Source organism: Schistocerca nitens, chromosome 5 (genome assembly GCF_023898315.1).
Source record: "Schistocerca nitens isolate TAMUIC-IGC-003100 chromosome 5, iqSchNite1.1, whole genome shotgun sequence".
Taxonomy (NCBI): Eukaryota; Metazoa; Arthropoda; class Insecta; order Orthoptera; family Acrididae; genus Schistocerca; species Schistocerca nitens.
In genome coordinates this window covers 800,934,759-800,961,069 of record NC_064618.1, presented here as the reverse complement: position 1 = coordinate 800,961,069, position 26,311 = coordinate 800,934,759, and the positions used below count along the sequence as shown (strand labels likewise).

The 26,311-nt window shown below is 39.2% G+C and overlaps 1 protein-coding gene across 1 annotated transcript in view; it reads right to left on the bottom strand.

The window, feature by feature from the left end:
* LOC126259923 (cyclin-dependent kinase 9) overlaps positions 1 to 26,311 on the bottom strand; it is a 39,200-nt gene that overhangs the window by 2,080 nt on the left and 10,809 nt on the right. Inside the window, exon 6 of the mRNA XM_049957014.1 lies at positions 19,022 to 19,292. Within this exon, the coding sequence (XP_049812971.1) occupies positions 19,022 to 19,292 (271 nt within the window). The remainder of the gene's footprint in view (positions 1 to 19,021; positions 19,293 to 26,311) is intronic.

Below are 26,311 nucleotides of genomic sequence, written 5' to 3'. Positions count from 1 at the left end.
GTGATTCTCACTGTGTTAGATCTGGCATGAACCAGGAACCAGATACCAACCCCTTAATGTCCTTGAAAGGGACCTGTATGGAGGTCATGGTTTGATGGTGTGGTGTGGGATTATGATTGGTGCACGTACACCCCTGCATGTCTTCGACAGAGGAACTGTAACACATCAGGTGTATTGGGATGTCATTTTGCACCAGTATGAATGCCTTTTCAGGGGTGCAGTGGGTCCCATCGTCGTCCTCATAGATGACAGCACATAGCCCCACCGAGCTGCCATTGAGGAGGTGTACACTGAAACAGAAGATACCAGGCAAATGGAATGGCCTGCCTGTTCTCCAGACCTAAACCACATCAAGCACGTCTGGGATGCTCTTGGTTGACGTCTTCACACCCCCTAGGGCACTTTAGGAGCTCCGACAGGCACTGATGCAAGAATGGGAGGCTATACCCCAGCAGCTGCTCAACCACCTGATCTGGAATATGCCAACCCATTGTGCAACCTGTGTACATGTGCATGGTGATCATATCCCGTATTGATGTCAGGGTACATGCGCAGGAAACAGTGGTGTTTTGTAGCACATGTGTTTCAGGAACTTATCACCAATACCGTGGACTTACAGATCTGTGTCATGTGTGTTTCCTATGTGCCTATGCTATTAGACTTTTAAATCATTTTCTTGAAAGAAAAACATCTGACTACACTATATCTTCCCCTTAGCCTGAGAGCTGGGGGAGGGGGGAGTCATGAGAATAGCAGCCACCTTTACACTAATATTTGCTGCCACCCACAAAAAAAAGTCTTGTACAATTGAACAGTGAAGGAATGAACAAGAGCAAGAGTTAACATTTGAGCAGTTAGCCATGGACCACAACACAGAATTTATCACAGAATCACATGTAGCACTATAACAACTCACTGTCAAAGCAAAAGTTCCATGAAAGGGTGTACATGCAGACAAGAAAAGAAAGAAAGAAGGAAAAAAGGAAGGAAAAAAAAAATCTTTGTATCCCAGTCACAAACACTTTTTCCTGGGTGAAAGTACACAATATCCCTGGTGAAAGTACTTTTTCTGAATTAAATGACAATATATGTTCCATTGGAACTGTAAAACTAGCCAATCCCTTGACTGCTGAAGGTTTTATACACCAGCGTAGAACTTCCTACACTATAAACAATTTTTTTTTGTATGTGTGTGTGGTTAAGCAGGATCCCAGGAAAACAGCTTGAACTGCAGCACAATTATAAATTTCACTACTCTGTAGAAAAATCATGTGTTACCTGGCTGAATATACGTTCCGTTTTCCATAGGAAAGCCAACTACGGGTGAAACTACTCAAGAACTTACTTCGCACTGTTTTTTGAAGGATAATTATACTTTTTGTCATTGTTTTTACATAATTTGTATCTATGAAAGAACTAAAATAAATATGGACAGCTAACCTTGGAACTCTCTTTTTTAGCATTTGTTACCCTTTAAGATATATCAAACACAAGTGCACCAGTAAGCTTTTAAATAATGGCATAAATGGCTGGTCTTCTGGGTTCTAAATTTTTCTAAGTGGCTCGTCCCTGAAGTGTTAAGTTTTGATTTAAGGAATTCATTGCACATTCTCACGTGTAATGTAATTCGTCTGGTGTAAACGTAAATTTACTCTCAAAGTAGTGCTTCTCAAATCACTATTCGCAACATTTTCCCACGACCTGTTATAAATGTAAACTGCTATGGCAACATTAACATTGAAAGCAGTTTGTTGTTATGAAGTATTGCATAGTCTGACATTTTGCTGTTGGCAGACACTTGTGTAGGCACTGTCTGTTGCTGTTGTGAATGGCGCATTTTCTTTGCGACTGAAATTTCCTTTTGGTGTTATTCTCTCGTTTATGTTTCACTGCTCCATTATTATTCTGGAGTAGTGGTGTAAAGTAAAATTCTTTGTTAGAGTATCATTTCTTACCAGTCAAAATTACAAAAATTTAACTGAAAATTATGACAAAAAATCTTGGAATTTAAAAAAATTTCCAGGTTTTTCCCGGTTGTCTCGGGCCGTATACACCCTGCACAATACAATCTCACAGCTTACATTGTAACCAATGCAGGATTACTCATGAGTACCTCCGAGATTTCAGAGGAAAATTGCACAAAAACTACAAGTCGTACAGAAAATACACCACATTACAGGACAGAGCTCCTCTCCAAGTTTTTAGCTCATATTACAGGTGCTCGATGTGGATACAATCTATAACATGGCAAACATTAATACTCTTGCCATAAACATCCCAACATGCCATGTCAAAGATCGCATTGATTATTCTTCCTTGTAACTCTTACAAATTAAGTGACAGTTGAGCCAGGGCACACAGTGACTATGGGAGCCACTGCAGAGAAGGAGAGTCATGATGAGAAGCATGTCCAATCCAATAAAGGCAGTTCAACATTGAGGTAATCACAAACATTTGAAAGTGTGATGGAGTACCATCTTCTTGCAAAATGAAGTCTCTACTATCTTGCTGTAATTGTGGCACAAGCCACTGCTGTAGAACGTCCGTGTACACACAACTAGTCATCATTTTCTCCAAAAAGAAATTTGAACTTTCGCAGAGGACATGGAAGAGAGAGAAAATGTTAACTTCAGATGTATCACAAATATGTTCCACAGTCTCATATGGATGTTCTGTGCCCCAAACACGCACATAATAATGATTTACGTTTTCAGAGTACACATGAAATGTAGAAACATCACTGAAAACCAACCTCTGTACAAAACCATCTTCACCAGCAACAGCTGCTGCTGCTGCAAGTCATTACTAAAATCAGAACAAAGCACAATGTCCCAAGTTGTCAGTACACTGGTATGGTCTTGCATGTAAATATTTGTGTAGAATGCACCAGACAGTTGACGGCAGTATGTATAGTTTTCTCTATTATAGGCTATGCTCTGAAGCGCCTGCCCCTAGTGGTCTGCTCTGCAACTACATCACAGTGCACACTACAAATTTAAACTCGGAGAGATGCCCTATCCACTGATGTTTGTCATTATTCTGTATGTCTTAGTTTGTGCATACCTGTCTTCTAACGCCCTGGAATTATTATGAATAACCCTGTATACATGGCCCTCTAATTTATGGTTGTCACAAAAGAGGAATATAAAGTAACTAACTACTTATGCCAGCACAAAACTGAATTTGCAGAATTGAAATAGTTAAGTTACAATAATTTCCGTACACAAACCACCAACTATAACACTCCAGAGCCCTCTCCTACTAGCTCTTAACTATCCAGGAGTTATATTGGAGATTTCAACAGTCAGCACAGTATCTTGGGATTTGCAATAAATAATGACAAATGGGAAAATCTAGTGAACTGGATACAATAAGAATTCCATTTGGTTTTTGATGTCAAACGACAAAAATATGGGGTGGTATAATTAAACTTTCCCTACTTCACCAAGTGTAGACAGAAAACTATTTACTGTACGGTTATCAAACTTCATAGGAATGATGTTCAGGCTGTGCACTGCTGGACTATGTTGTCAGTAGTGTTAGTGTATGACTGAGCTATGCACCGGCACTGGTACAGTGACGTAGGGTTGAAACAAGCATCAGTATGCATTACAGTTGCAGACAGTCAATATTGGTCTGGGCAAGCTGACAGGGATTTACTCGAAAAAGCTGTTTTATCAAAACAACAGCAATATTCCTGCTGGTCTTTGCAAGTATTGATGCATAAAACGAATACAGAGAGCTTGGGGTTGAAGAACACAATTCAGAAGTTCAAATTAACTGGTGGCTTGGGAACTGCTGCTGGGAAAGACCAACAGGCAATCTCACCACAAATTGTTGAAGTTACTGTTGCCTTAGCTGACAATGTTGGATACAATGTATGATCTTCAAGCAGTGCACGAGCTTTGTCATCACAACAGAACATTCCGTGATCCACTTTTCAAAAAGTGCTTGAACAATTATGGAATTGTGTCTCTAGTGCAGTTCCAGGCTGTTGCAGATGTGGTTGCTCGAGACAGCATGTGATATTTGAAACCCAGATTGTAAACAGCGTATGGAATTAGCAACAGTTATCCTCTCACATTGGAATTAAAATGTTTCTTCCAGTGGTTTATTTGTTATTTCTCTTCCGCATCCTACACGTTTCCACAAAATTTCATTGCCTACCATCACTTTTTTGCATGTGGGTGAATCAAGTTACAATGGGATATAATCGAGCCCCTCCTTTATGAACCATCAGCAAACAGTATAACTCAGTGGAACAACAGCATCAGGGCAGCCCATCACTTGACAACAAACTCTTCTCTGAAGGCGAAACTGTCTTCTGTTTCATTCATTCAGCAATGTTTCAACAGAGGGGAGATAACGCCACCGGGACAAAGCCCAATTTGACGTAAGCAAAACTTCTTGCCTGATCTCAATTTCTTCTCAGTCCTCAGGAAAGCTGGACACTACTTGCTCCACTGAGCAAATAAATTCAGTGGTGGGAAGACTCCTAGGCATAGAGCAAAATTTATGTCTCCTTCCAAAGCTGACAGCATGATGTCATCCTATTCTTTACTCATGAGGTTAATCATGATCCATCACAGGTATTATCATCCAATATTGCAGGTCAATGGCAAAGAAGTTGAATTTCTGAAGAGTACCTAGTGACTGCACTCCTGTGTGCCAAGTCTGATAGTGTCCAAGAGCATCAATCTATCCATTCCCAATATAATGCTGACATACATGAAGAAACCTCCAAGTGCAGGTGCATGTGAGCACCATATTTCTAATTCTGCAATTTTTATCCAACTGTTAAAGTCTTTGTCTCTTGGTCCCTCGGATTTGCTTGCGAGCTTTGATGTGGTGTCTCCTTTTACCTGAGTTTCTCGTTAAAAACCCTCTATGTTAATTAGTAAAAAACTAAACACGGAAATGACAAAATTTTGCCACCTTATGCTGACATCAAGATATTTTTTATTCAATGACAAATACTTTGAACAAACTGACAGAGTGGCTATGAGTAGTCCACTACCCCCTCCCCCCTCCCCCACCCATAACCAATTTGTTTATGTAAGATTCTGGAGACAGGGAGATGAGGGTGGCGTTTTTAAAGCTTACATGTTTTTTGGAGGTATGCTGCTGATATGTTTATGGTGTGGCCACATGGAATAACCACTCTGAACCGTTAAGTGGATCACTGTAATTGCCTTCATTACAGTAGCAAGTTCACAATGGAGTCTGAAGGATGGAAAGCTTCCATTTCCAGAAGTATGGCTCACATAAAGGACAATGGGAATCTTGGACACGATGTTAATTGAAAGACACACACAGACTGGTACCTACATGCTACAAGTTGTCAATACAAAAGCAAGGGAATCCTGTGGGCATTGACAAAGAGCATTTATGCTAATCGCACACAGAAAGCGTGACAAGAGCTGGAACATCTTGAGCTGGTGTTAGAGCTGAACAACTATTCCAACAAAAAGGTATGTCGGAGTTTGGACGTTTGCCAGAACAAATAAACACTGCATGTACACTGGTGGCTTTTTCCCATATGCTGGGAGAGTACCTAAAAAGATAGAAAAGATTTTAGAAAGATAAAGTCAAAAATGTTATTTTGGCTGCTAGCCAAGATTAGAGTACACCTCAGCTTGTTAAAAGATTATATAGGAATGAGGAAGCCCAGCATTTACAAAATCCCTTGCCATTGTGGGAAACTAACCAAACCATACACACCATTCACAACAGAAGTGTTGAGCACTGTAATGACATGTGACTGTTGCAGCCTGAGAAATCTGTGATGGCAAAGAACTGCCTTTCTGAGGAACAAACAATGTTGAATGATGAGACAAATAGTTGCCAGTGTGCCTCACTCTTAAGATTGTGTTTTAAAAGGAGCCAAATTAAATTAGACTGGCGGACATTAAAACAGACAATGGTTACCTGTTTAAGTATGAGAGTCATCCATAAAATAAAGAATTAAATTAAAAAGACATATCAACACAAAACTTTATTTACAAAGTTAGAATACCTCACCATTTTTCAGTGTCGTCATCGTAACTGTCACGGCATTTATTGTAACAAGGCACCAATTTTTCAATTCTCATGCTGTACTACTCAAGCTCCAAAGATTCGATCCACGATGCCACTGCTTGCTTGAGGTCTTCATCATTTGTTAACTGTTTCCCACCCAAAAATTCCTTTAGTTTCAGGAGTAAGTGAAAATCAGTAGTACCAAATCAGGGCTGCAAGGAGGATGCCCGTAAATTTCCCACTTAAGAAATTTAAGTTCATGCTGTGTTTGAGCTGATGCACAAGGTCCTGCATTGTCATGAATCAAGAAACACTTTTGCCAACATTCCACATCACTGAAGACCCAGTCATTGCACTGTCACCATAAATCATCTTTACTTGCCTGGCAAGCTTTTCAATGGGCGCCATTATTTCGAAAGGTTACAGAACAAAGAGGCCTGAATGCTCAGAAACAAAGCTTGGCTCACACTGAGATGGGGGTAGGAGCAACCTGGACACTTGCGATGACGGTGGTTGGGGATCAGGACTGGGTGTTCCTTTAGTTTCTGGATGACCATCATAAGATTTGGAATCCTACTTTATCTGGCATTAAAATTTGCCGACAGAGGCACTCTATACCGATTCCTTGGTTTTTTCCAGTTTTCACCACTGGAACATTGTACTTTCACTTGTGTTCCAGTGCAGCAGCAGCTATTTCTGATGCATGCATGTTGGACTTCTGCAACATTTACAAAGGTCACCATTCACAGTATGAATGAGTTCTGGCAAAATTAGCAAACAACACTTTCATGTGAAGATGGTGGCCAGATGGACTACAGAAATGTGTCTAGATGTTGTGCCATCTGGCTGCAAATCCAACAGAATATTATGAAGAATGGAGGATGTTGACAAAGAGCTAAACAAAGACCAAGATCTTCACTGTGCCTTCACCAGAGATGAGAAGAATATAGAAATAAAAACACTCCAACTGAAAATGGCTGTAGTAAATGATGGAATTTGTCCCGAATTTATTAGTAATCTGGGCATGTGAGCTAGAAGGGGGCTCACAAAATCTAGTCTCATCTTTTTAATGCCACAAGAATCCCACAGCAATTTAAAGTTGTTCAAGCACTAACAGCTCAAACTAGAAAACCTACCACCAACACAGCAAGTTATTTCCGTTTCACTCTGCTCAGTATATGTTATGAACTATAAAAAAAGGTTAACTTACAACAGAGTACATACATTTACTGATGTCATAGGAACCCCAGAGCAGACTATTCGAACAAACAGAAGTGGTTGTGAGCATGTCTTTGCTTGAACTTTGTTTATTGAAATTGGCTTCAAAAGACACCAGGAAACATGTACTGCTTATGTTGATTTAAATGCAACCTATGATACTGCATGGCTAAAGAGACTACTGCTTTAGCTGAAATGAACCATAAGATGTGCTAAGCTCACCCAACAACTGGAAACTATGCTGTGTTTAAAAAGTAAATAAATCATTTAAGATGGTAAGACTGAAAGTGGTGTTAGCTGTTCCTTTATTAACATATACAAGCGACACGCTGAAAATAGCACATAAAAAGTTTTGCTATGCAGATGATGTCTCTCTACGAACACAAAGTAAACATTTTGAATAAGAAGAAGAAGAAACTGTCTAAAAGGACCTACATACCCTAAATGTATCAATGGAAAATTCAGGATAGAATAACGACAAGTTATTACACACACACACACACACACACACACACACACACACACACACACACAAGGTTGCTTCGTCAGGAAAGAGAGAAGGAGAGGGAAAGACGAAAGGATGTGGGTTTTAAGGGAGAGGGTAAGGCGTCATTCCAATCCCAGGAGCGGAAAGACTTACCTTAGGGGGCAAAAAGGACGGGTATACACTCGCACACCCACACATATCCATCCACACATATACAGACACAAGCAGACATATTCAAAGACAAAGAGTTTGGGCAGAGATGTCAGTCGAGGCGGAAGTGCAGAGGCCTCTGCACTTCGCGCACGCACGCAAGAGATCTTTCACGCGTCTAGCAATATGAGGTTTTTTTTTTTTTTTTTGTTCTAATAAAACCCCATGTCATTCCAAGCATGTGCGTCAATTTTTACCACTCTATCTACAAAATACCATGGTTTATTAAGTTTTCAAATTTATACTGACTTTTTGATCACCCGGTACTTTTCCAAGCAAAAGCAACTCGCATTCCCATGACTACTGTGTCTGGCTGCTGTGGCCAGACTGGCAGCGACAGTGGCCGTGTGTGTGTGTGTGTGTGTGTGTGTGTGTGTGTGTGTGTGTGTGTGTGTGTGTGATGTCCAATTCACAAAAAGGCCTTTAGGTGGAAAGCTTACTTTTTATCAGTATTTTTGTTGCGCCTGTCTGCAACTCAACATCTCCACTATATGACAAATGGCAGCAATCTATCCTTTTCATAATATTACCCTCCGACATTTCTGAAACATCTTGAGATGTCTGGATAAGGAAGTTGAAACAAGAAATATTACTAGTAACCTGGATGGAACAAGACGAGAAACCCATACAGATACTTTACATAAAGTCGCACAATCAACTTAGTGTTCTGTTGCTAAATACTATGCTCCTGTGTGGGTTTGAAGCAGTCAAGTCAGATCAATGTCCAACTTAATGACACAATAAAAATGATCACCAGGAGACAAAAATCAACACTAGTTTCCTGGCTTCATCATCTTTCTACTTTACCACCATCAGATCTCAGAGAACAGGCAGTGGACCAACGATGGAGTACAACAGGCTGTTCCACCTCGTGTGGCTGCCCAAGTGCAGCAAGGCGGGCATGAGTGGGCTAGGGCAGGCAAACGGCTGAAATGTGCGCAGTCTTGCAGCTGAGCCGTAGCATATGTAATTGTGCTACACTGAATGCACAGATGCTGACAGGGGTGTCCAAGCAGGTCAAACATGTGCAGAAAGCCATACACTATTTGCAACTCCCAAGAGTGAGCAAACTCGCTCACAGGAACCCATTCCCTATGAGGCAGCATTTGAACAGCCTGGAGCATTGTATACAATATACCAGTTCCCAAAAAGTCTTAAATTAACGAAGTTTATTGTCACCTTACAGATACCAGCCTTAAATTTACAAAGCTTGGTTGCCAGTCTTCAGCAACCTGCTCCTTGTCATTTAGAAGAATGCCGGTGATCTGACAGCATATTGTTTACTGGACAATGTCTGGTGAATCAGACTGACTAGCATAAAAAATACTGAGCAGCCTCAACCGCATCAGAACCAAACATGCATGGGCCTGAATGTGGGCAAACAGTACACCACATTATTTGTGACTGTGCAATAAAATGATCTGAAGGATACTGGAAGACTTCATGAAAGCCTCTCCCAAGGCTATTGCTTGGTTACGCTCCCTGAACATGGATGGCCTAATACATGTTCATTGCTACTATAGTTTTCTAATTATTTGTTAATATTTTCACGTGTTTGTTCTGTATCCTATTTTCTGTTTTACACGATTTACATTTTCCCTAGTTTTACCTTATGGGCGATTTCATCTCAAACCATACAGGTCAAGAGTGAATGCGTCATCACTATTTCAAAGTTTGCTGAAAAAAATATATGTCGAAGTTCCATATGATACTTCTCCAAAACTACAATATTTTGATTTCCTGATTTGTTAAAATGCTGCAGACCTCTCTAAATGAGAGTATTTGTGAAAATGTCTTAACAAAAGGGAAAATTGTAATAAAGAAACGAAAACTGATAGAGATCTGAATTTATTTTTAATAAACACTTCATTCCCCGATACTATGAGACACGATTAATACATACGCACTTCTGAGCTAGCGTGCTCTCTCTCTCTCTCTCTCTCTCTCTCTCTCTCTCTCTCTCTTTTCAAAAAATAAACTAGTAACTTTTTGTGAATTTCAAAATTATGTTTTCAAAATATGAATAGTCACAGGATGTCAAATGTCTTCAAAAATGATAAAGTGGAAAGACTGCTAACTGTCAGCTATGACATAACTGCACGAAATTCAAACTGCCAAAATATTTGCACATAAAGATGAAAGAATCTGATTTTTTTTGATTATTTAGAAATTATTTTCTCCAAAACCCCATCCTAAATATTCTAAAAATTTCATGGTACGTTAGTTGGCCATTGTACTTACGGAACATACAATCAGAGTGGGCAATACTTGCCTATACAAAATGTCAGAAATTTTTTAGGTAGACCTAGCTCTACTTTCAAGGTAAAAAAAAAAAATCATGGACACTTAAATATTTAATTTGATCGCTGATTTTAAGTAAACGTCATGCAAAATGGGCCTTTCTGAATCAAAATAATTACTTTACAATATTATATGAGAGCGTAAAAACAATTCATAATTTTCCCGAATAAGATTTTCACTCTGCAGCGGAGTGTGCGCTGATATGAAACTTCCTGGCAGATTAAAACTGTGTGCCCGACCGAGACTCAAACTCGGGACCTTTGCCTTTCGCACAGGAGAGCTTCTGTAAAGTTTGGAATGTAGGAGACGAGATACTGGCAGAAGTAAAGCTGTGAGTACCGGGCGTGAGTCGTGCTTCGGTAGCTCAGTTGGTAGAGCACTTGCCCGCGAAAGGCAAAGGTCCCAAGTTCGAGTCTCGGTCGGGCACACAGTTTTAATCTGCCAGGAAGTCTCAATTCATAATTTTGTTCAAAAGCATCTCTTAACAAAAATAGGATACAGAATATTTATACTCATTTTTCTTTTTATGATATTATTCACAAATTATTATTGTCCTCTGTCATGATTTTAATTCCTCATGACTTCCCACGAATTAAAATTGCCTACAATGCAACAATCAACACTGCACTGTTGAAAAGATTTCACTTTTTTTCTCATCTGCTTCTCATTGAAGTTGTATAGCCAAGCTGAATTTACGCAAAGACAAGGATGATCCAACAACAGCAGCACTTGGGAGATGGGAACTGCACACTGATCTCTTGACGATGGCCACTTTAAAGCATTAGCAGGACCATGAGGTGTCATAAGGGAGACGGTTATACCTAGCAGCTCATTAGAGAGACTTATCTTTCCCACCCACCACTGATTGACATACACACAAGAAATGAAGTGGCTCAATACAAATTCTTCTAATGTATACTGTAGTCTCTGCATCTCACACACAGTAACAGGCTGCATTTCACGGAGAACCATTTTTGCAATGTATGTGCCACTCCGTGATGCAACCCAGTATTAAAATTCCTGTACTACAGTGTTGACCAAGCTCAAAGTTGAAAGCGGTTTTTAAAATGAGATGCTGCACCATCAGACACACACACATGTTTAGGAAATGCATGGCCTCTAGATTCTATGTCATCAATTACCATGCTGACAGTGTAGCATGCACACACACTGACATGAATGAGATCAACACACTGACAATAGCAACACAGTGTGATCTTCCAAGGAAGTGAGCAACAACTGAATATTGAACTGGTGGTGTGTGCCAGTGGTAACTTTGAATTTCATTCTGCAAAGCAACTGACCAGGTCTCAGCAGAGTTGAAATGAACTAATGTGTCAGTATTTTGGGATGTGGCTGATTTTACTTCTGCTATGGCCTGTCTGTGAATCCTACAGATATGATGGTGAGCTATTCCTTTCATGACCCAATGCCTCCCTAACCTCTGTAACAAACTTATCCAACTCTACTGTGTTCTTCACTAACTCTCCTCCCTCCCACAATCCATAGGTTACATCATTATCGATATCCTGAAGGTGTTACTACTGTGTCATCACTTCAGCACCAGGACACATTTTTCTTGCTGCTCATGACATATACACAAAAGCATCAGGTCCATCTCTGCTTACTCCTTTCCTGTGATACCGCTTACGGAAAAACAAACAAGTTTTAAATTAGTGCGGGAAATACATGTGCATATTTCCTTCATTAACTGGCATTTTACCCAGTTTGGTTGTAAGGGCAGAATTTTGTGAGAACAATTTTTAAATTCAGGTTCTCCGTTTTCAGTAGGTGGTGGTGTGTGTGTGTGTGTGTGTGTGTGTGTTTTATTGGTCTTTTATCTTTTTACATTTTTAGCTTTTTCATCATTTTCACTAACAGACATAACATCAGCCTGGTTAGGACTTTGCCTGCTGCAATCTTTGTCATCACTTAGGTAATATTCCAGAGCAACAGTAAGTGTATCATCTTGCAATGGATGCCCACAGTAAGAATCTGGGCATGCCCAAATACCTTTCTCATTCTTTATTTTACAAGCTTTTGAAACAACAATGTGAGGAAGCAGGTATGTACTTCTGTATCTGCTGCTTACAGTAACTACCTGGTATCAATGTCAGTAACTGTACCTTCTCAGTGTAGGTGGCTGTTGAGATTTCCTGCATATATCATTATCCACTGGTTCTGCACCAAGTACATCTGCATTTACACTTCAAAAAGTTTTGAAGATGTTGCTTGTGTAAAACTTGTTCCCAATTTCTTTTTACATACTAATTTCTTTTTGTGCTTCTTACCATTCCTGGACGTTTAAGGGGGACACAGTAGGGGCTACATCAGAACTAACATTCACTCCATTAACAACTTCACACTCAAGAATATAAACATCTACACTGTCTTCTTCAGTCTCACATTCAAGGGATGGTGAATGTTCAGGTGGCTTGTCACTTAATTTCTTCTTGTAGTGAGTGTAGCAATTTCTGCACAATGGATGTGGTGCTAATACTGTTACTTGAGGACCAAGATATTTCTGCAATACATCTGACAGATTTCAAACAACTGTGAAGGGTTTTTCACTTTTCTTAAATACCACCTGCTTGAGTCTTTTTTCATAGTGTACATACCTCACTCTTTCACTACAGTATTTCCTCACTCACATCGTATCTAACAAAAAGTTCAAGCCAAACACAAATCTTGATGCAGAATGGTTTATGTGCAAGTTCTCACTTCTTTGTTACAAACATAAGAGTGCTGGAAACAGTGTTGGCAACATGCATATTTTACACTGGAAATTCAGTGATGCGAAATATGTAGAATGTTGAAGAAATTTTAATACAGAAAAATACTCCCCACTGTGTTTGCACTGGCTGCTAACATATTAACCAAACAATATTTTGTTTAATTCTCGAAAGTTTTCAGTTGGGTGTTTTTGAGTAAACAATTCATAACTCAAAAATGAATTTTTTACATTTTTAGTAATAAATATTTACATAATGCAGACAGCTGGGGCACAGAACATACTTTTTATAATCACATCAGCAGTATTTGGTAATATGAGGAAAAAAAAAAAGAGAGATAGTGTTCTGTGATTTTCCAAATTACAAAAAAGTGGAAAAATTAACTTAAATTTCGTATTTTCATCTTAAATTACTAAGTTAAAGGAAGCTCATAAGCATGAGGGTGCCAACAAAATTTCAACACCCTAAGAGGGGGTGTTAACGCAAAATATCTGCCAGGTCTCCAGTACTTTTGGTGTTTTTGTTCTCTACTGTTCTAAAAGTTATTTACAAAATATACCTTGTTCAAAGGGTCGTGTCATTTATAAAAATTAATATAAAACAAAAACTTTATTTCTTAACACTTATGATACAGAGGTCTAACATATATTTTTCCCAGAAAAATTCATGACCATTAGTTGACATGACCTGTATGATGTAAGATGAAATACCACTCCTGCTAAATGAAATGAGAGTTTTTCTTCATTTTATACAATTACTTTATAATTTATTTTGATTACAATAAAATTTAATTTGTTATATTTTTGAGTAATATCATTTCAGATGCCGGTTCACACTACATTGCAAAATCGGAATTCTAAAACAAAACTAGTAGTTTTGCCAACTCACATAATCCTTCCTTAGGGCATCTGAAACCAGTTTCCCAAAACGGGTTCCTCTAAATATTGTCAAACGGATGGGAATTTGTGTCCCATAACGAGTCTTGAGCAAAATAGGCAAATTCTCAAGAATCTTAAGGTATAATTATTTAGTAAATACAGTCATGGTCACATAAAACTTGTTACTTTAATTTGTGGATGACTGGTTTCCAATCTACTACAGAGTTCATCATCAAATCTATATTCCTTGGTGGCAGTAGGAATCCCCGACGTGGAGAAAGCCTGAAGCAGTGTTCCACAAAATATTTTAAATCTCAAAGCAATTCAACAAGGATTGAATTGTGGTGTCTCCCCTCGATCAGATATGCAAATCAATGTGCTGTTATTGCAGAAACGACTTTCTACGAGTGCCAGTATTGGATTACGCCACATATCAACTAGCTGTCATTGTCTCTGCCTCTTCAAGAGGTTGTCATGCACACAAAACAGTCACCAGCAGGATCTGTGGTTGGTATGGGTGTACTGGGTAGTTGCACCGACTCTGCACATGTGTGTGTGTGTGTGTTGCCGTCTAATTCTGATGAAGGCCTTACTGGCCGAAAGCTATTATTTGTGAGTCTTTTTGTTGTGCCTAGAACGTTTGCAGAGCAGCTGTGCTAACGGCAATTAAAATGATGTACTGATATCTTAACACAAGTTTGTCCTTTTAGGAGATCTGCCCTCCCAGATAACAGTCTGTCTGTTCCACCAATACACTGGACAGCAGCAATATCTCCTTTGGGAGACATGCTCTCCTACAAGGTAGTGCAGCCATTCCAAAGTGAGGCAGCAGCATCATGAACATGTGACGACGTTACTGCTCGAAGAAGTTGGTGTAGTTGCAGTCCTAAATAAGAGGGTAGCTTACTCAAGCAATGTAATTGCTGCCCAATCATAGAGAGGTATAGCAATCAGTAGGACAGCAGTTATGCCACTGTTCTCTCAGTACACAAACACATTCATTTATAAAAATATATACAATTATTTTTTGTCAGGCAGTGTTTTGTTTAACCCCAGCTAGCTGACTTTCCGGTGTGATTATAGCATACGAATAGCAGCAAACATGCATCTTTCTTTCAATACTCATGTTGTAAAACCAAGTGAAACACACCCAAAGACATAGTAATATAATAAGAAACTAAGTGAGTGTCTATAATAGACAAAAGCACAGAACAGTGCTGTAACTAGTAAAAAGTCACAATGCGGAAATTTGTTTTAAATATTGACATATTTGTGGTAACAAGCAAAAGTAAAATGAAGAGGACAGTTAGGCTGCAGAAAATGGAAGAGACCCCTGTTCCATCTTTGAAAGCAGTAAACAGTGTGTTTTGGACCTAATGGTCATGAGCTTTTTTGTTGCAGCAGTTGACAATGAAAGTCGCAAATGTACTACAAAACCAAGTTTCTTTTCCATTTCAAATAATAGTGTAAATATTCTTCTTATACACACAAAATTATGAACTCCACTATAATTCCAAGCGTCTAATGTTGCAAATTTACACTCCAAAGCATGTAATTAAATTTCCATAGTTTACAAAAATCATTTCAGACGTTTTAATAAACAGTTTGTTCTCTTCTATATACATGACGTTGAACTTTCGAAATATATTATGTATCTGAAATACAAATGAGAAAAGGGATAGTAATACAGAACATCCGCAGCATTCGTACTGTTTTTTATATTTTTATGTATTTACTTACATGTGTGTGCACAACAAATATATATTTTGGTTTTTAGATTCAGCTACAGAGATCTTATCACTGCCTTCAGTTTTTAAAAACTGGATGCAGCATAATCCACGAGTTCAACGCAACAAAGACAAAAATGGGAATCTGTCAACCCCGTACTGAAGTATGTGAGGTAAGGTTAATAGTCACTTTCGACACACAGCCCATAGAATTGAAAAAAGCTCGAGCTGGCGATGGATTTTCGAACTGGAACCATGGACGAAAGGGGATAAGGTCTCACCCAACGAATTCCTTTCATATTACTTTTATCTAGTATTAAAAAACATGTAAACTCTGAATGTCGTTCAATCAGTATCACTTTAGTTTAAATGAATGACAGCAAACCGTAACATGTTATAGAAACTATTCAGCACATTAAAAGGCAGTGGTAAGACATGTCCTGACAAGGATCCAACAATGATGAAAATTCCAACTTTATGCCACTTAAAGGCTTGCGCAGAAGATGTGGCACCATCAAATCTTGTTACAAAGAGTTGTTTATAAATGGCTTCACCACGTTAATCAAAATGAAATTCTAGTACTGACAGCAACTACACTCATTAAAGAATTATGGACAACATGAAAATTTGATGAAAATTGTGAAATGTCCCAAACTGAACACATCTGTCTGCCATCGACAGAAAATGCAGAGGCTAGTGGATGGGGCATCAAATGTTTTGTGATGAAGTTTCAGGACTGCAGTCAAAAATATGCAAAGAAGAGTCTCTAGCATTGTTTCTACATTGTATTACAATCTTAATCTCGATGTGCAGGATGGAACTGAAAAAGCTGTCAGCAAGATAATTTGTTGGACTGAAAGATTTATTAAACATTATGAGGGACTAGCATATATAATGCTTAAAATTTTTATTAAACTGTGGTGGATGTTTTATATTTATACATACTTCAATTTTGCAGATGACTAGTATGAATAAAATCTCTAAAGGCTATCAGGGCATATTATAAACAACTGATGCAAATTTGGATGACGATTCTGTTGGCATGAGAACTGGTAGTTTGGTATCGGGCTAAGCATCAAAGCATTTGCAAAGGCTCAAGCACTATTTTAATTTAATAATACTTACAGCACTTCTTCATCGAGCAGAAATTCTAAACGTAGAATTACAGAAGTCTAATTGAAAAATAGAACCAGTTACTTATTATTTGAGAGTGCTTCTTGTAATTTTAAATGTGAAGTAATTTGGTATAAATGTGTTCAAACTGCTGCTGACCTTGATCTTGACAAACCTAAACTATCATGTCAGCATGAAAATTCAAAACATCTGTCAAGGGTGTAACAAAAATGTCAAATACAAAACACCTCAATACCTTTCCATGAAATCACATAAGTATTTGAAAATTTTCGACTAATTTGACTGCCAACTCCGGCAGTTCAGGCCCCAGCTGTTTAAGCTTGTTAGAACCTGTGCATTCTTTTTTTTTAAATTTGCACTTATGTTAGTTTGACACACAGTTTACTCCACTGACATGTTTATAATGAATTTTCATTTCAGATTTGCAGAATTTCAGAGATAGTGATATACAAAGATCATATTGTTCTATGCTTTCACATAATGTGCAAAGATTGTTTGTCCTAAGAATCCTACCATTTATTATTTATTCCATGAATGTGAGATGATATTAATTGTGAAAATACAGAGTGGATTATGCTGTGGGCCAACGAAAATAGTGCACACAATCCTAAAATTCTAACAAGTCTCAATAGCATGGAAACAGAGTCAATATCAATACACACTCCAAAACACTGTACAATGACACTAAAAAAATGTAAATACCTACAAGAAACAGAAGTAAGCCCTCTTAACTGAAAATAGCAAACTGGCATAATAAGACTGGTTGTTTATGCAAATAACAAGTTAATAAAATCCTTGTGCAGCAGAAAATGTGAAAATATTTAATGGCATTAATAATTTATTGAATTCTTAATTAACACAAATATTTTAATCTATAAAATATATTATTTAGTTCATCAATAATCATTATGTTTTTAACTTTACACCTATCTCATAAGGAGCTGCAGCCCATACATATACAGTAGATCCCACCACAAAGCCTGAAGACGAGTCAGTGCTTGTCTGGAGGTGAATAATAAATTGCACTGGAATTGAATGTAGGTTTCATTGAAAAAACAATGGGCACATGACATATTTATATATTAATAGCACACATGAGGGGGAAAAGAAATAAAAAATAAAAATAAAATGTTTGGACTGGTAGCAAAGGTACATGAAGTACCCTCTGCCACACACTGTATGCTTGCTCATGGAGAACAGACATAAATGAAAAGCCGTTATGTTCCAACAGAAGAGTGTTACTAAGAATAAAGGTACTGCTACAAATACTATTATGTGGTTTCTGTACAACATTCTGATATTACCTGTGACTGTAACTACCTGTAATGCAGCTGCAACTGGTGGGTTGCAGTACTACAGGTCCACCACAAACTTCACACAAGGGACAGCTTGACAATAAATATGTTGGCCAGCAGATATAAGCCAATATGTTTACAAGATGGCCTACAGTGGAATCCATGGGAATTTGTGGCACCAGAATCACCACCTGTGGGGCTTGCAGCAGGTGCTACTTTACCTAAAATAAGGCAGGTGTAAATCTGGCAGGCCTGTACTTATGTAACTACCCTTCACCAGAGCAGGCATTTCCAGCCGCAGCACCAGTTCCAGATGATCGACACTGAAGCACCAATTACAAGCCACTGAGCAGTCACCAAGGATGACATCACTCTCCAACAACCACAGTATCATTTAGACTTGGCCATTCAGGGACATATACCACTGGTTGAACTTGGAATCTGCACAAACAAATTGCCATTAGTCAGTGACTAACACCCTGCAGGACTTTGAAATTCTTCATCTCCACCTGTAGGCTTTTCTTCACCAGTGACTAGCAATTTTGTGGAATTTATTCAAAAACTATTTATTGTATATCATCCAGACTTGCTTGGACTTGGGTCTGCAGAGAGCAATTATTATTTAATTATTGATTGTGCAGTGTCTGATTAAAGTGGTTACTGTACTGTAGTACTACCTGGGAATCATTATTTGCATGTTTGTGGTTCCACTTTGGTCATCTTGCACTCTGAAACAGCTGATGATATTCTGACAATTTACTGAACATCATTGTATCCTGCCCATTCAATAAGAGTCAAATTGTTATTTTAAAGACTCTCCGAGCACTGTCGTAAACATTCTTACATTCTCAACTATCTCAAAATGTGTTCTCATTTCCCATATCTAAAGACATAATTTGATTGTCTCACGACAATTTTGTTGACAGTGCAGACATCACTGGACTGATCATAGAAAAGAAGTGAGGGATTCAGCTTGCAATGTGCAGTACAGTCACAGAAACAAGCAATTTGGAGCACTCACCTTGCGTTTCTGTCCACGAGGCAGCTCCATCCTGGTGTATAACTCCAGTGATTCTACACCAGGCCAAACTTCAGGAGTGATGGAACCGCACAGCTGTGAGATAAGCGTCAGCTGTTGCTGCTCAGTGTTGCCTTGCATAATAGGGCTTCGTGTCCACATCTCAGCCATAATGCAACCAGCACCCCAGAGGTCAACAGGAGGACCATAGTTGCGGTCACCAAGCAGAAGCTCTGGTGGACGGTACCATAATGTCACTACTCTATTTGTGTACCTGTCCAATGAAAATCAAATCCTGTTAAATCGGAGAGGAGGGGAAAGAGAGAGAGAGAGAGAGAGAGAGAGAGAGAGAGAGAGAGAGAGAGAGAGAGAACAGTAGGTGATTTAGATATACTTTTGTAATTTGTAAATCACTATAAATCATTCGGCTAGGGGTACACCGTGTTCCAATTTAATTTTATTCTCTTCCAATTTCATTCAAGGATGGTACAAGCGAAATATTATTCCTGTCACATTTCACTGTATGCCAGAGTCTCTCTACTTTGTATGAATCAAAGGTACACCCATGGTCTAGGAGTAGCAACTTTGACTAGTAATAAAAACCCAGGATAGTAACAAAAACATCCTGGGTTCAAACAAAACCACTGCTTAAATTTTGAATAAAAATCAAGGCGGCTGAAGACTTACGGCATAAGAAGTCACGCTCATGGGACTTGTCGACAATGTAAAATTGTTCAAATAGTTCAAAATTATCAACAAATCTGGAGAAAGCTATATGGAAAGATGGGTGACAATACGTACAAGAAGCAGCAGGGAACACAAAGACGGGAACACCAAGAACAAAGTACTCCAATTAAAAATAGTGTAAGATGCAGTCTTTTGCCCCTACTGTTCGTTCTATACACCAAATAAGCAATGCCGAAAATAAAAATATTTCAAGAAAGAATTAAAATACAGGATGAAGGAATATCAACGATACCACTTTGTGACAACACTGGTATCATCAGTGAAGGTGAAGAAGAATTACAGGACCTGTTGAATGGGAACAGTCTTAACAAGTGCAGAATACAAATTGAGAATAAACCTGAAAAAGACATATTCCAGGCAAGCTGCAAATAGTTTACTTAGCAGTGCTTACTCTTATGAGGTTGTTTCAGCCATAATGCCATTTTCAACTACACCTGTAGATGTAAAATCGTTCAAATACACCAAAATCATCAACAAAATAGGGGTTAGCTATACAGAAGGGTGGGTGACACACAATATCTAAAAGAAGCAGTTGGGAACAATAACATCTACATGGATACTATGCAAATCACATTTAAGTGCCTGGCAGAGGGTTCATTAAACCACCTTGACAATTCTCTATTATTCCAATCTCGTATAGCGCGCAGAAAGAACGAACATTTATATATTCCCGTACGAGCTCTGATTTCCCTTGTTTTTCGTGGTGATCGTTTCTCCTTATGTAGGTCGGTGTCAACAAAATATTTTCGCATTCAGAGGAGAAAGTTGGTGATTGGGATTTCGTGAGAAGATTCTGTCGCAACGATAAACACCTTTCTTTTAATGATGTCCAGCCCAAATCCTATCTCATTTCAGTGACACCTTCTCCCATATTTCACGATAATACAAAACATGCTGCCCTTCTTTGAACTTTTTCGATGTACTCCGTCAGTCTTATCTGGTAAGGATCCCACACCGCACAGCAGTATTCTAAAAGAGGGTGGACAAGTGTAGTGTAGGCAGTCTCATTAGTACATCGATTATATTTTCTAAGTGTCCTGCCAATAAAACAGTCTTTTGTTAGCCTTCCCCACAACATTTTCTGTGTGTTCCTTCCAATTTAAGTTGTTCGTAATTGTAATTCCTAGGGATGTAATTGAATTTATGGCCTTTATATATGACTGATTTATCATGTAACCGAAGTTTAACGGATTCCTTTTAGCACTCATGTGGATGACTTCACACTTTCCGTTATTTAGGGTCAACTGCCAATTTTTGCACCATCCAGATATCTTTTCTAAATCTTTTGGAATTTGTTTTGATCTTCTGATGATTTTATTAGTCGACAGACAGCATCATCTGCAAACAACCTAAGATGGCTGCTCAGATTGTCCCGCAAATCGTTTACTTAGATAAGGAACAGCAAAGGGCCTATAATGCTACCTTGGGGAGCGCCAGAAATCACTTCTGTTTTACTCAATGACTTTCTGTCAATAACACAGAAACACCAAGAACAAAGTGCTTGGACAATATGTATATATAAAGACAGCTAAACTGACAGTTTATTCTCACTGATGCTTTATCTTTACAAAGTAACCTTTGCTAGTCAGAGATGTTAGTTGTGTTTCACTGCTATTATAATTTTGTTATGATTCTATCTATAGTTAACTTTTGTTTTCATTTACTGTGTATTTTTATCCACCTCGATTTCCAAATGGAAACAAAATTTTCTAGATGATTTTTCTTGTGCATGTATATTTCTAACTCTTCCAGAATGTTCATAGTGTGTCCTTTTTTGTTTTGTGTAGAACTTTTAATGTGATTTTGGGTTTTTAGATGTAGGTGAAAGCTGGACTGATTGCTGCCATAATTTCTTGCACGTACATTAATGCTGAAGGTTCATCCCATTTGACTGATACAAATTTTGGCGCATTTGTTGCACACAATTTTGTGTATGTCTGGGTAGGTAAAAATCATTAATTTTGGTTTTTCCAAATCAAATTTTTGTCTTTGGATTGTCATTATTTGGAATGCTAGTTTTATGTTTCTTTTGTTTAAGATTTGGTCTATTTTAGTCAATATTTGTACTGAATATATTGTCTGTACATAAGTTGCTTTTTGTTTTGTTTGTCTTTTGTTAATTTTATGTCCTTGTTTATGATTTTGTTTTTAGGTTTCATGTGTTTTCCACACAGTTCGTGCACTATATTTGGATTGAAATTATTTTGTTGAGTTACATTGGAGTACTGTAAGCTCATATTAAATTGGTAAACTGATTATTCAATTGATCATCAAATTAAAGTAGGCGTATCTTTGAGGATTTTGGGTGACGAGGACTTCCATCAATTACGTTGCCTGTAGGTTCCAAACAATTAATAATCGTTAATGATGTTGATTTTGATTGAGAAAGTTTATAACAATTATATTATAGATAACATTACAACAGCAATGAAATTCTGTAAACATAAAGCATCAACAAGAATAAATTGTCAATCTAGCCTTCAAAAGCACGTCATAGAAAATTTCTACAAAAATGAAAATTACACAACTTATAAAAATCTAGCAATAAGTAGACAGCCGACAGTTTATTCACTGATGTAATATGGCCACCTATTCCAACTAACCCATAAGTAGACTCACTAACTGTAACATCTACAGGCTCACTTAACAAAGGTGCTATAACTGAAACAAACTTGTAGTAAGGAGTAAGCACTACTAATTGAGCTATTTGTAGCTTTCCTGGAATAATTCTTCATAAAATGTCAGATTATGATGTATTCCATGCTGGAGGCCAGGCCGAAAAGAGTTAAGGAATTCTGCTTCCTTGAAATCAAAATAACTCCTGACACGCAAAGCAAGGAGGATACGATTGACATTATTTCCTGCCTGCCTGTCAACGTAAAATGTGCAACCCAGCAGTTTAGTGGAGAAACTGCAGCCTGAGGATGTTTAAAGGATGAAAGCAGTGTTAAAAAAATATTTAAAAAAATAAAAAATATATTTGTAATTATACAGCTGAGATGGTTTTCATTAATCATTAATATTAGTGTTTTTTATGGTTTTAGTTAATAAGTCATGGCTGCAAAATACTAACGCAAGTTCTTTACAGACGAATGGAAAAACTGGTACAAGCCAACCTCGGGGAAGATCAGTTTGGATTCCGTAGAAATGTTGGAACACGTGAGGCAATACTGACCCTATGACTTATCTTAGAAGATAAATTAAGGAAAGGCAAACCTATGTTTCTAGCATTTGTAGACTTAGAGAAAGCTTTTGACAATGTTGACTAGAATAGTCTGTTTCAATTTCTGAAGGTGGCAGGGGTAAAATACAGGGAGCGAAAGGCTATTTACAATTTGTACAGAAACCAGATGGCGGTTATAATAGTCTAGGGGCATGAAAGGTAAGCAGTGGTTGGGAAGGGAGTGCGACAGGGTTGTAGCCTCTCCCCCATGTTATTCAATATGTATATTGGGCAGGCAGTAAAGGAAACAAAAGAAAAATTCGGAGTAGGTATCAAAATCCATGGAGAAGAAATAAAAACTTTGAGGTTCGCCGATGACATTGTAATTCTGTCAGAGACAGCAAAGGACTTGGAAGAGCAGTTGAATGGAATGGATGGTGTCTTGAAGGGAGGATGTAAGATAAACATCAACAAAAGCAAAATGAGGATAATGGAATGTAGTCGAATTAAATCGGGTGATGTTGAGGGTATTAGATTAGGAAATGAGAAACTTAAAGTAGTAAAGGAGTTTTGCTATTTGGGGAGCAAAATAACTGATGATGGTCGAAGTAGAGAGGATATAAAATGTAGACTGGCAATGGCAAGGAAATCGTTTCTGAAGAAGAGAAATTTGTTAACATTGAGTATTGATTTAAGTGTCAGGAAGTCGTTTCTGAAAGTATTTGTATGGAGCGTAGCTATGTATGGAAGTGAAACATGGACGATGAATAGTTTGGACAAGAAGAGAATAGAAGCTTTCGAAATGTGGTGCTACAGAAGAATGCTGAAGATTAGATGGGTACATCATGTAACTAATGAGGCGGTGTTGAATAGGATTGGGGAGAAGAGGAGTTCGTGGCACAACTTGACTAGAAGAAGGGATTGGTTGGTAGGAAATGTCCTGAGGCATCAAGGGATCACAAATTTAGCATTGGAGGGCAGTGTGGAGGGTAAAAATCGTAGAGGGAGACCAAGAGATGAATACACTAAGCAGATTCAGAAGGATGTAGGTTGCAGTAGGTACTGGGAGATGAAGCTTGCACAGAATAGAGTAGCATGGAGAGCTGCATCAAACCAGTCTCTGGACTGAAGACCACCACCACCACAACAACAACATGGTTTCAGGGCGTAGAACTGCTACGGTCATTAGCACCCGGTCTGTGGCTTTTCGCTCCCGGGATTGGAATGGCTCTTTACCCTCTCCCTTAAAACCCACATCCTTTCATCTTTCCCGATGAAGCAACCGTTGGTTGCGAAAGCTAGAATTTTGTGTGTATGATTGTGTGTCTATCGACCTGCCAGCGCTTTCGTATGGTAAGTCACATCATCTTTGTTTTTAGATATATTTTTCCTGCGTGGAATGTTTCCCTCTATATAAAAACACAGATGATGTGACTCACCGAACGAAAGTGCTGGCAGGTCGATAGACACACAAACAAACACAAACATACACACGAAATTCAAGCTTTCGTAACAAACTATTGCCTCATCAGGAAAGAGGGAAGGAGAGGGAAAGACGAAAGGATGTGGGTTTTAAGGGAGAGGGTAAGGAGTCATTCCAATCCCGGGAGCGGAAAGCCTTACCTTGGGGGGAAAAAGGACAGGAGTACGCGCGCGCGAGATGCCAAAGAATAGACGGCCGAGCAGAGGGGTAAACTATGCTTCCATAGTCCAATTTCGAGCACACTAAGGCGCAAAACACACACACGCACGCACGCACGCACGCACGCACATATATCCATCTGCAAATACAGACACAAGCAGACATTTGTAAAGGCAAAGAGTTTGGGCAGAGATGTCAGTTGAGTCGGAAGTACAGAGGCAAATATGTTGTTGAAAGACAGGTGAGGTATGAGCGGCGGCAAATTGAAATTAGCGGAGATTGAGGCCTGGCGGATAACGAGAAGAGAGGATGTACTGAAGGGCAAGTTCCCATCTCCGGAGTTCTGACAGGTTGGTGTTAGTGGGAAGTATCCAGATAACCTGGACGGTGTAACATTGTGCCAAGATGTGCTGGCTGTGCACCAAGGCATGTTTAGCCACAGGGTGATCCTCATTACCAACAAACACTGTCTGCCTGTGTCCATTCATGCGAATGGACAGTTTGTTGCTGGTCATTCCCAGATAGAAAGCTTCACAGTGTAGGCAGGTCAGTTGGTAAATCACGTGGGTGCTTTCACACGTGGCTCTGCCTTTGATCGTGTACACCTTCCGGGTTACAGGACTGGAGTAGGTGGTGGTGGGAGGGTGCATGGGACAGGTTTTACACCGGGGGCGGTTACAAGGGTAGGAGCCAGAGGGTAGGGAAGGTGGAGATTATATATATAATGATTATGTGACTTACCAAATGAAAGTGCTGGCAGGTCGACAGACACACAAACAAATACAAACATACACACAAAATTCTAGCTTTCGCATTGGGAACTGCAGACCAATGTGCGTGCCATAAAAGAGCAACACAATGACAAAGCACTCTGTAGATCGGTGAAGGGAACCATGCGAACAGCAGGCTGAAGAGAGACTGCGGCCTTGGCCGCTATATCGGCCGCCTCGTTTCCACGGATATCAACGTGTCCTGGGATCCAGAGGAACGCCACAGAGATGCCGAGCAAGTGGAGGCAGTCCTGAATCCGGTGGACCAGAGGGTGGACAGGGTATAAAGAGCTTGGAGACTGGGGAGAGAGCTGAGCAAATCTGAGCATATAATATACTGTAGTCACTGACGGCAACAGATGTATTTGATAGCCTAGATAACAGCGTAAAGCCCCGCAGTAAAAACCGAACACTGATCGGGAAGCCGAAACCAATTAGGGGTGTCACCAACAATATAGGCACTCCCAACACCAAATGATGTTTTAAGCCGTCAGTGTAAATAAATGTGGCATCCTTCATTTGTGCGCATAGAGCAGCAGATGTCCGACAATAAACGAGAGAAGGGGGTTATCATCCTTGGGAAGCTGACAAAGGTCAAGGAGCAGGCAGGTCCAGGGCCGAAGCCAAGGCGGTGCTGTACCCCCAGTTGTCAAGAAAGTTTTAGGAAAGTGGAAGGAAAGAGAACATAGCAGTTGATGGAAGCCGACTCCCGGTGGTAGAAGAGAGGAAGGGCGGCCTGCATACCCTAAATCCAAGGAGGCATCGAAATAAAGGTAATGGGCTGGATTAGCAAGCATGGAAGACAAATGGCTAGCATAACGACTCAGAAGGACAGCTCACCGATTGGACAGCGGAGGGTCAGCAGTCTCTGCATAAATGCTTTCCACAGGGCTGGTGTAAAGAGCTCCGGACGCTAAACGCAATCCACGGTGGTGGACAGAGTGCAGATGCCAAAGAATAGACGGCCGAGC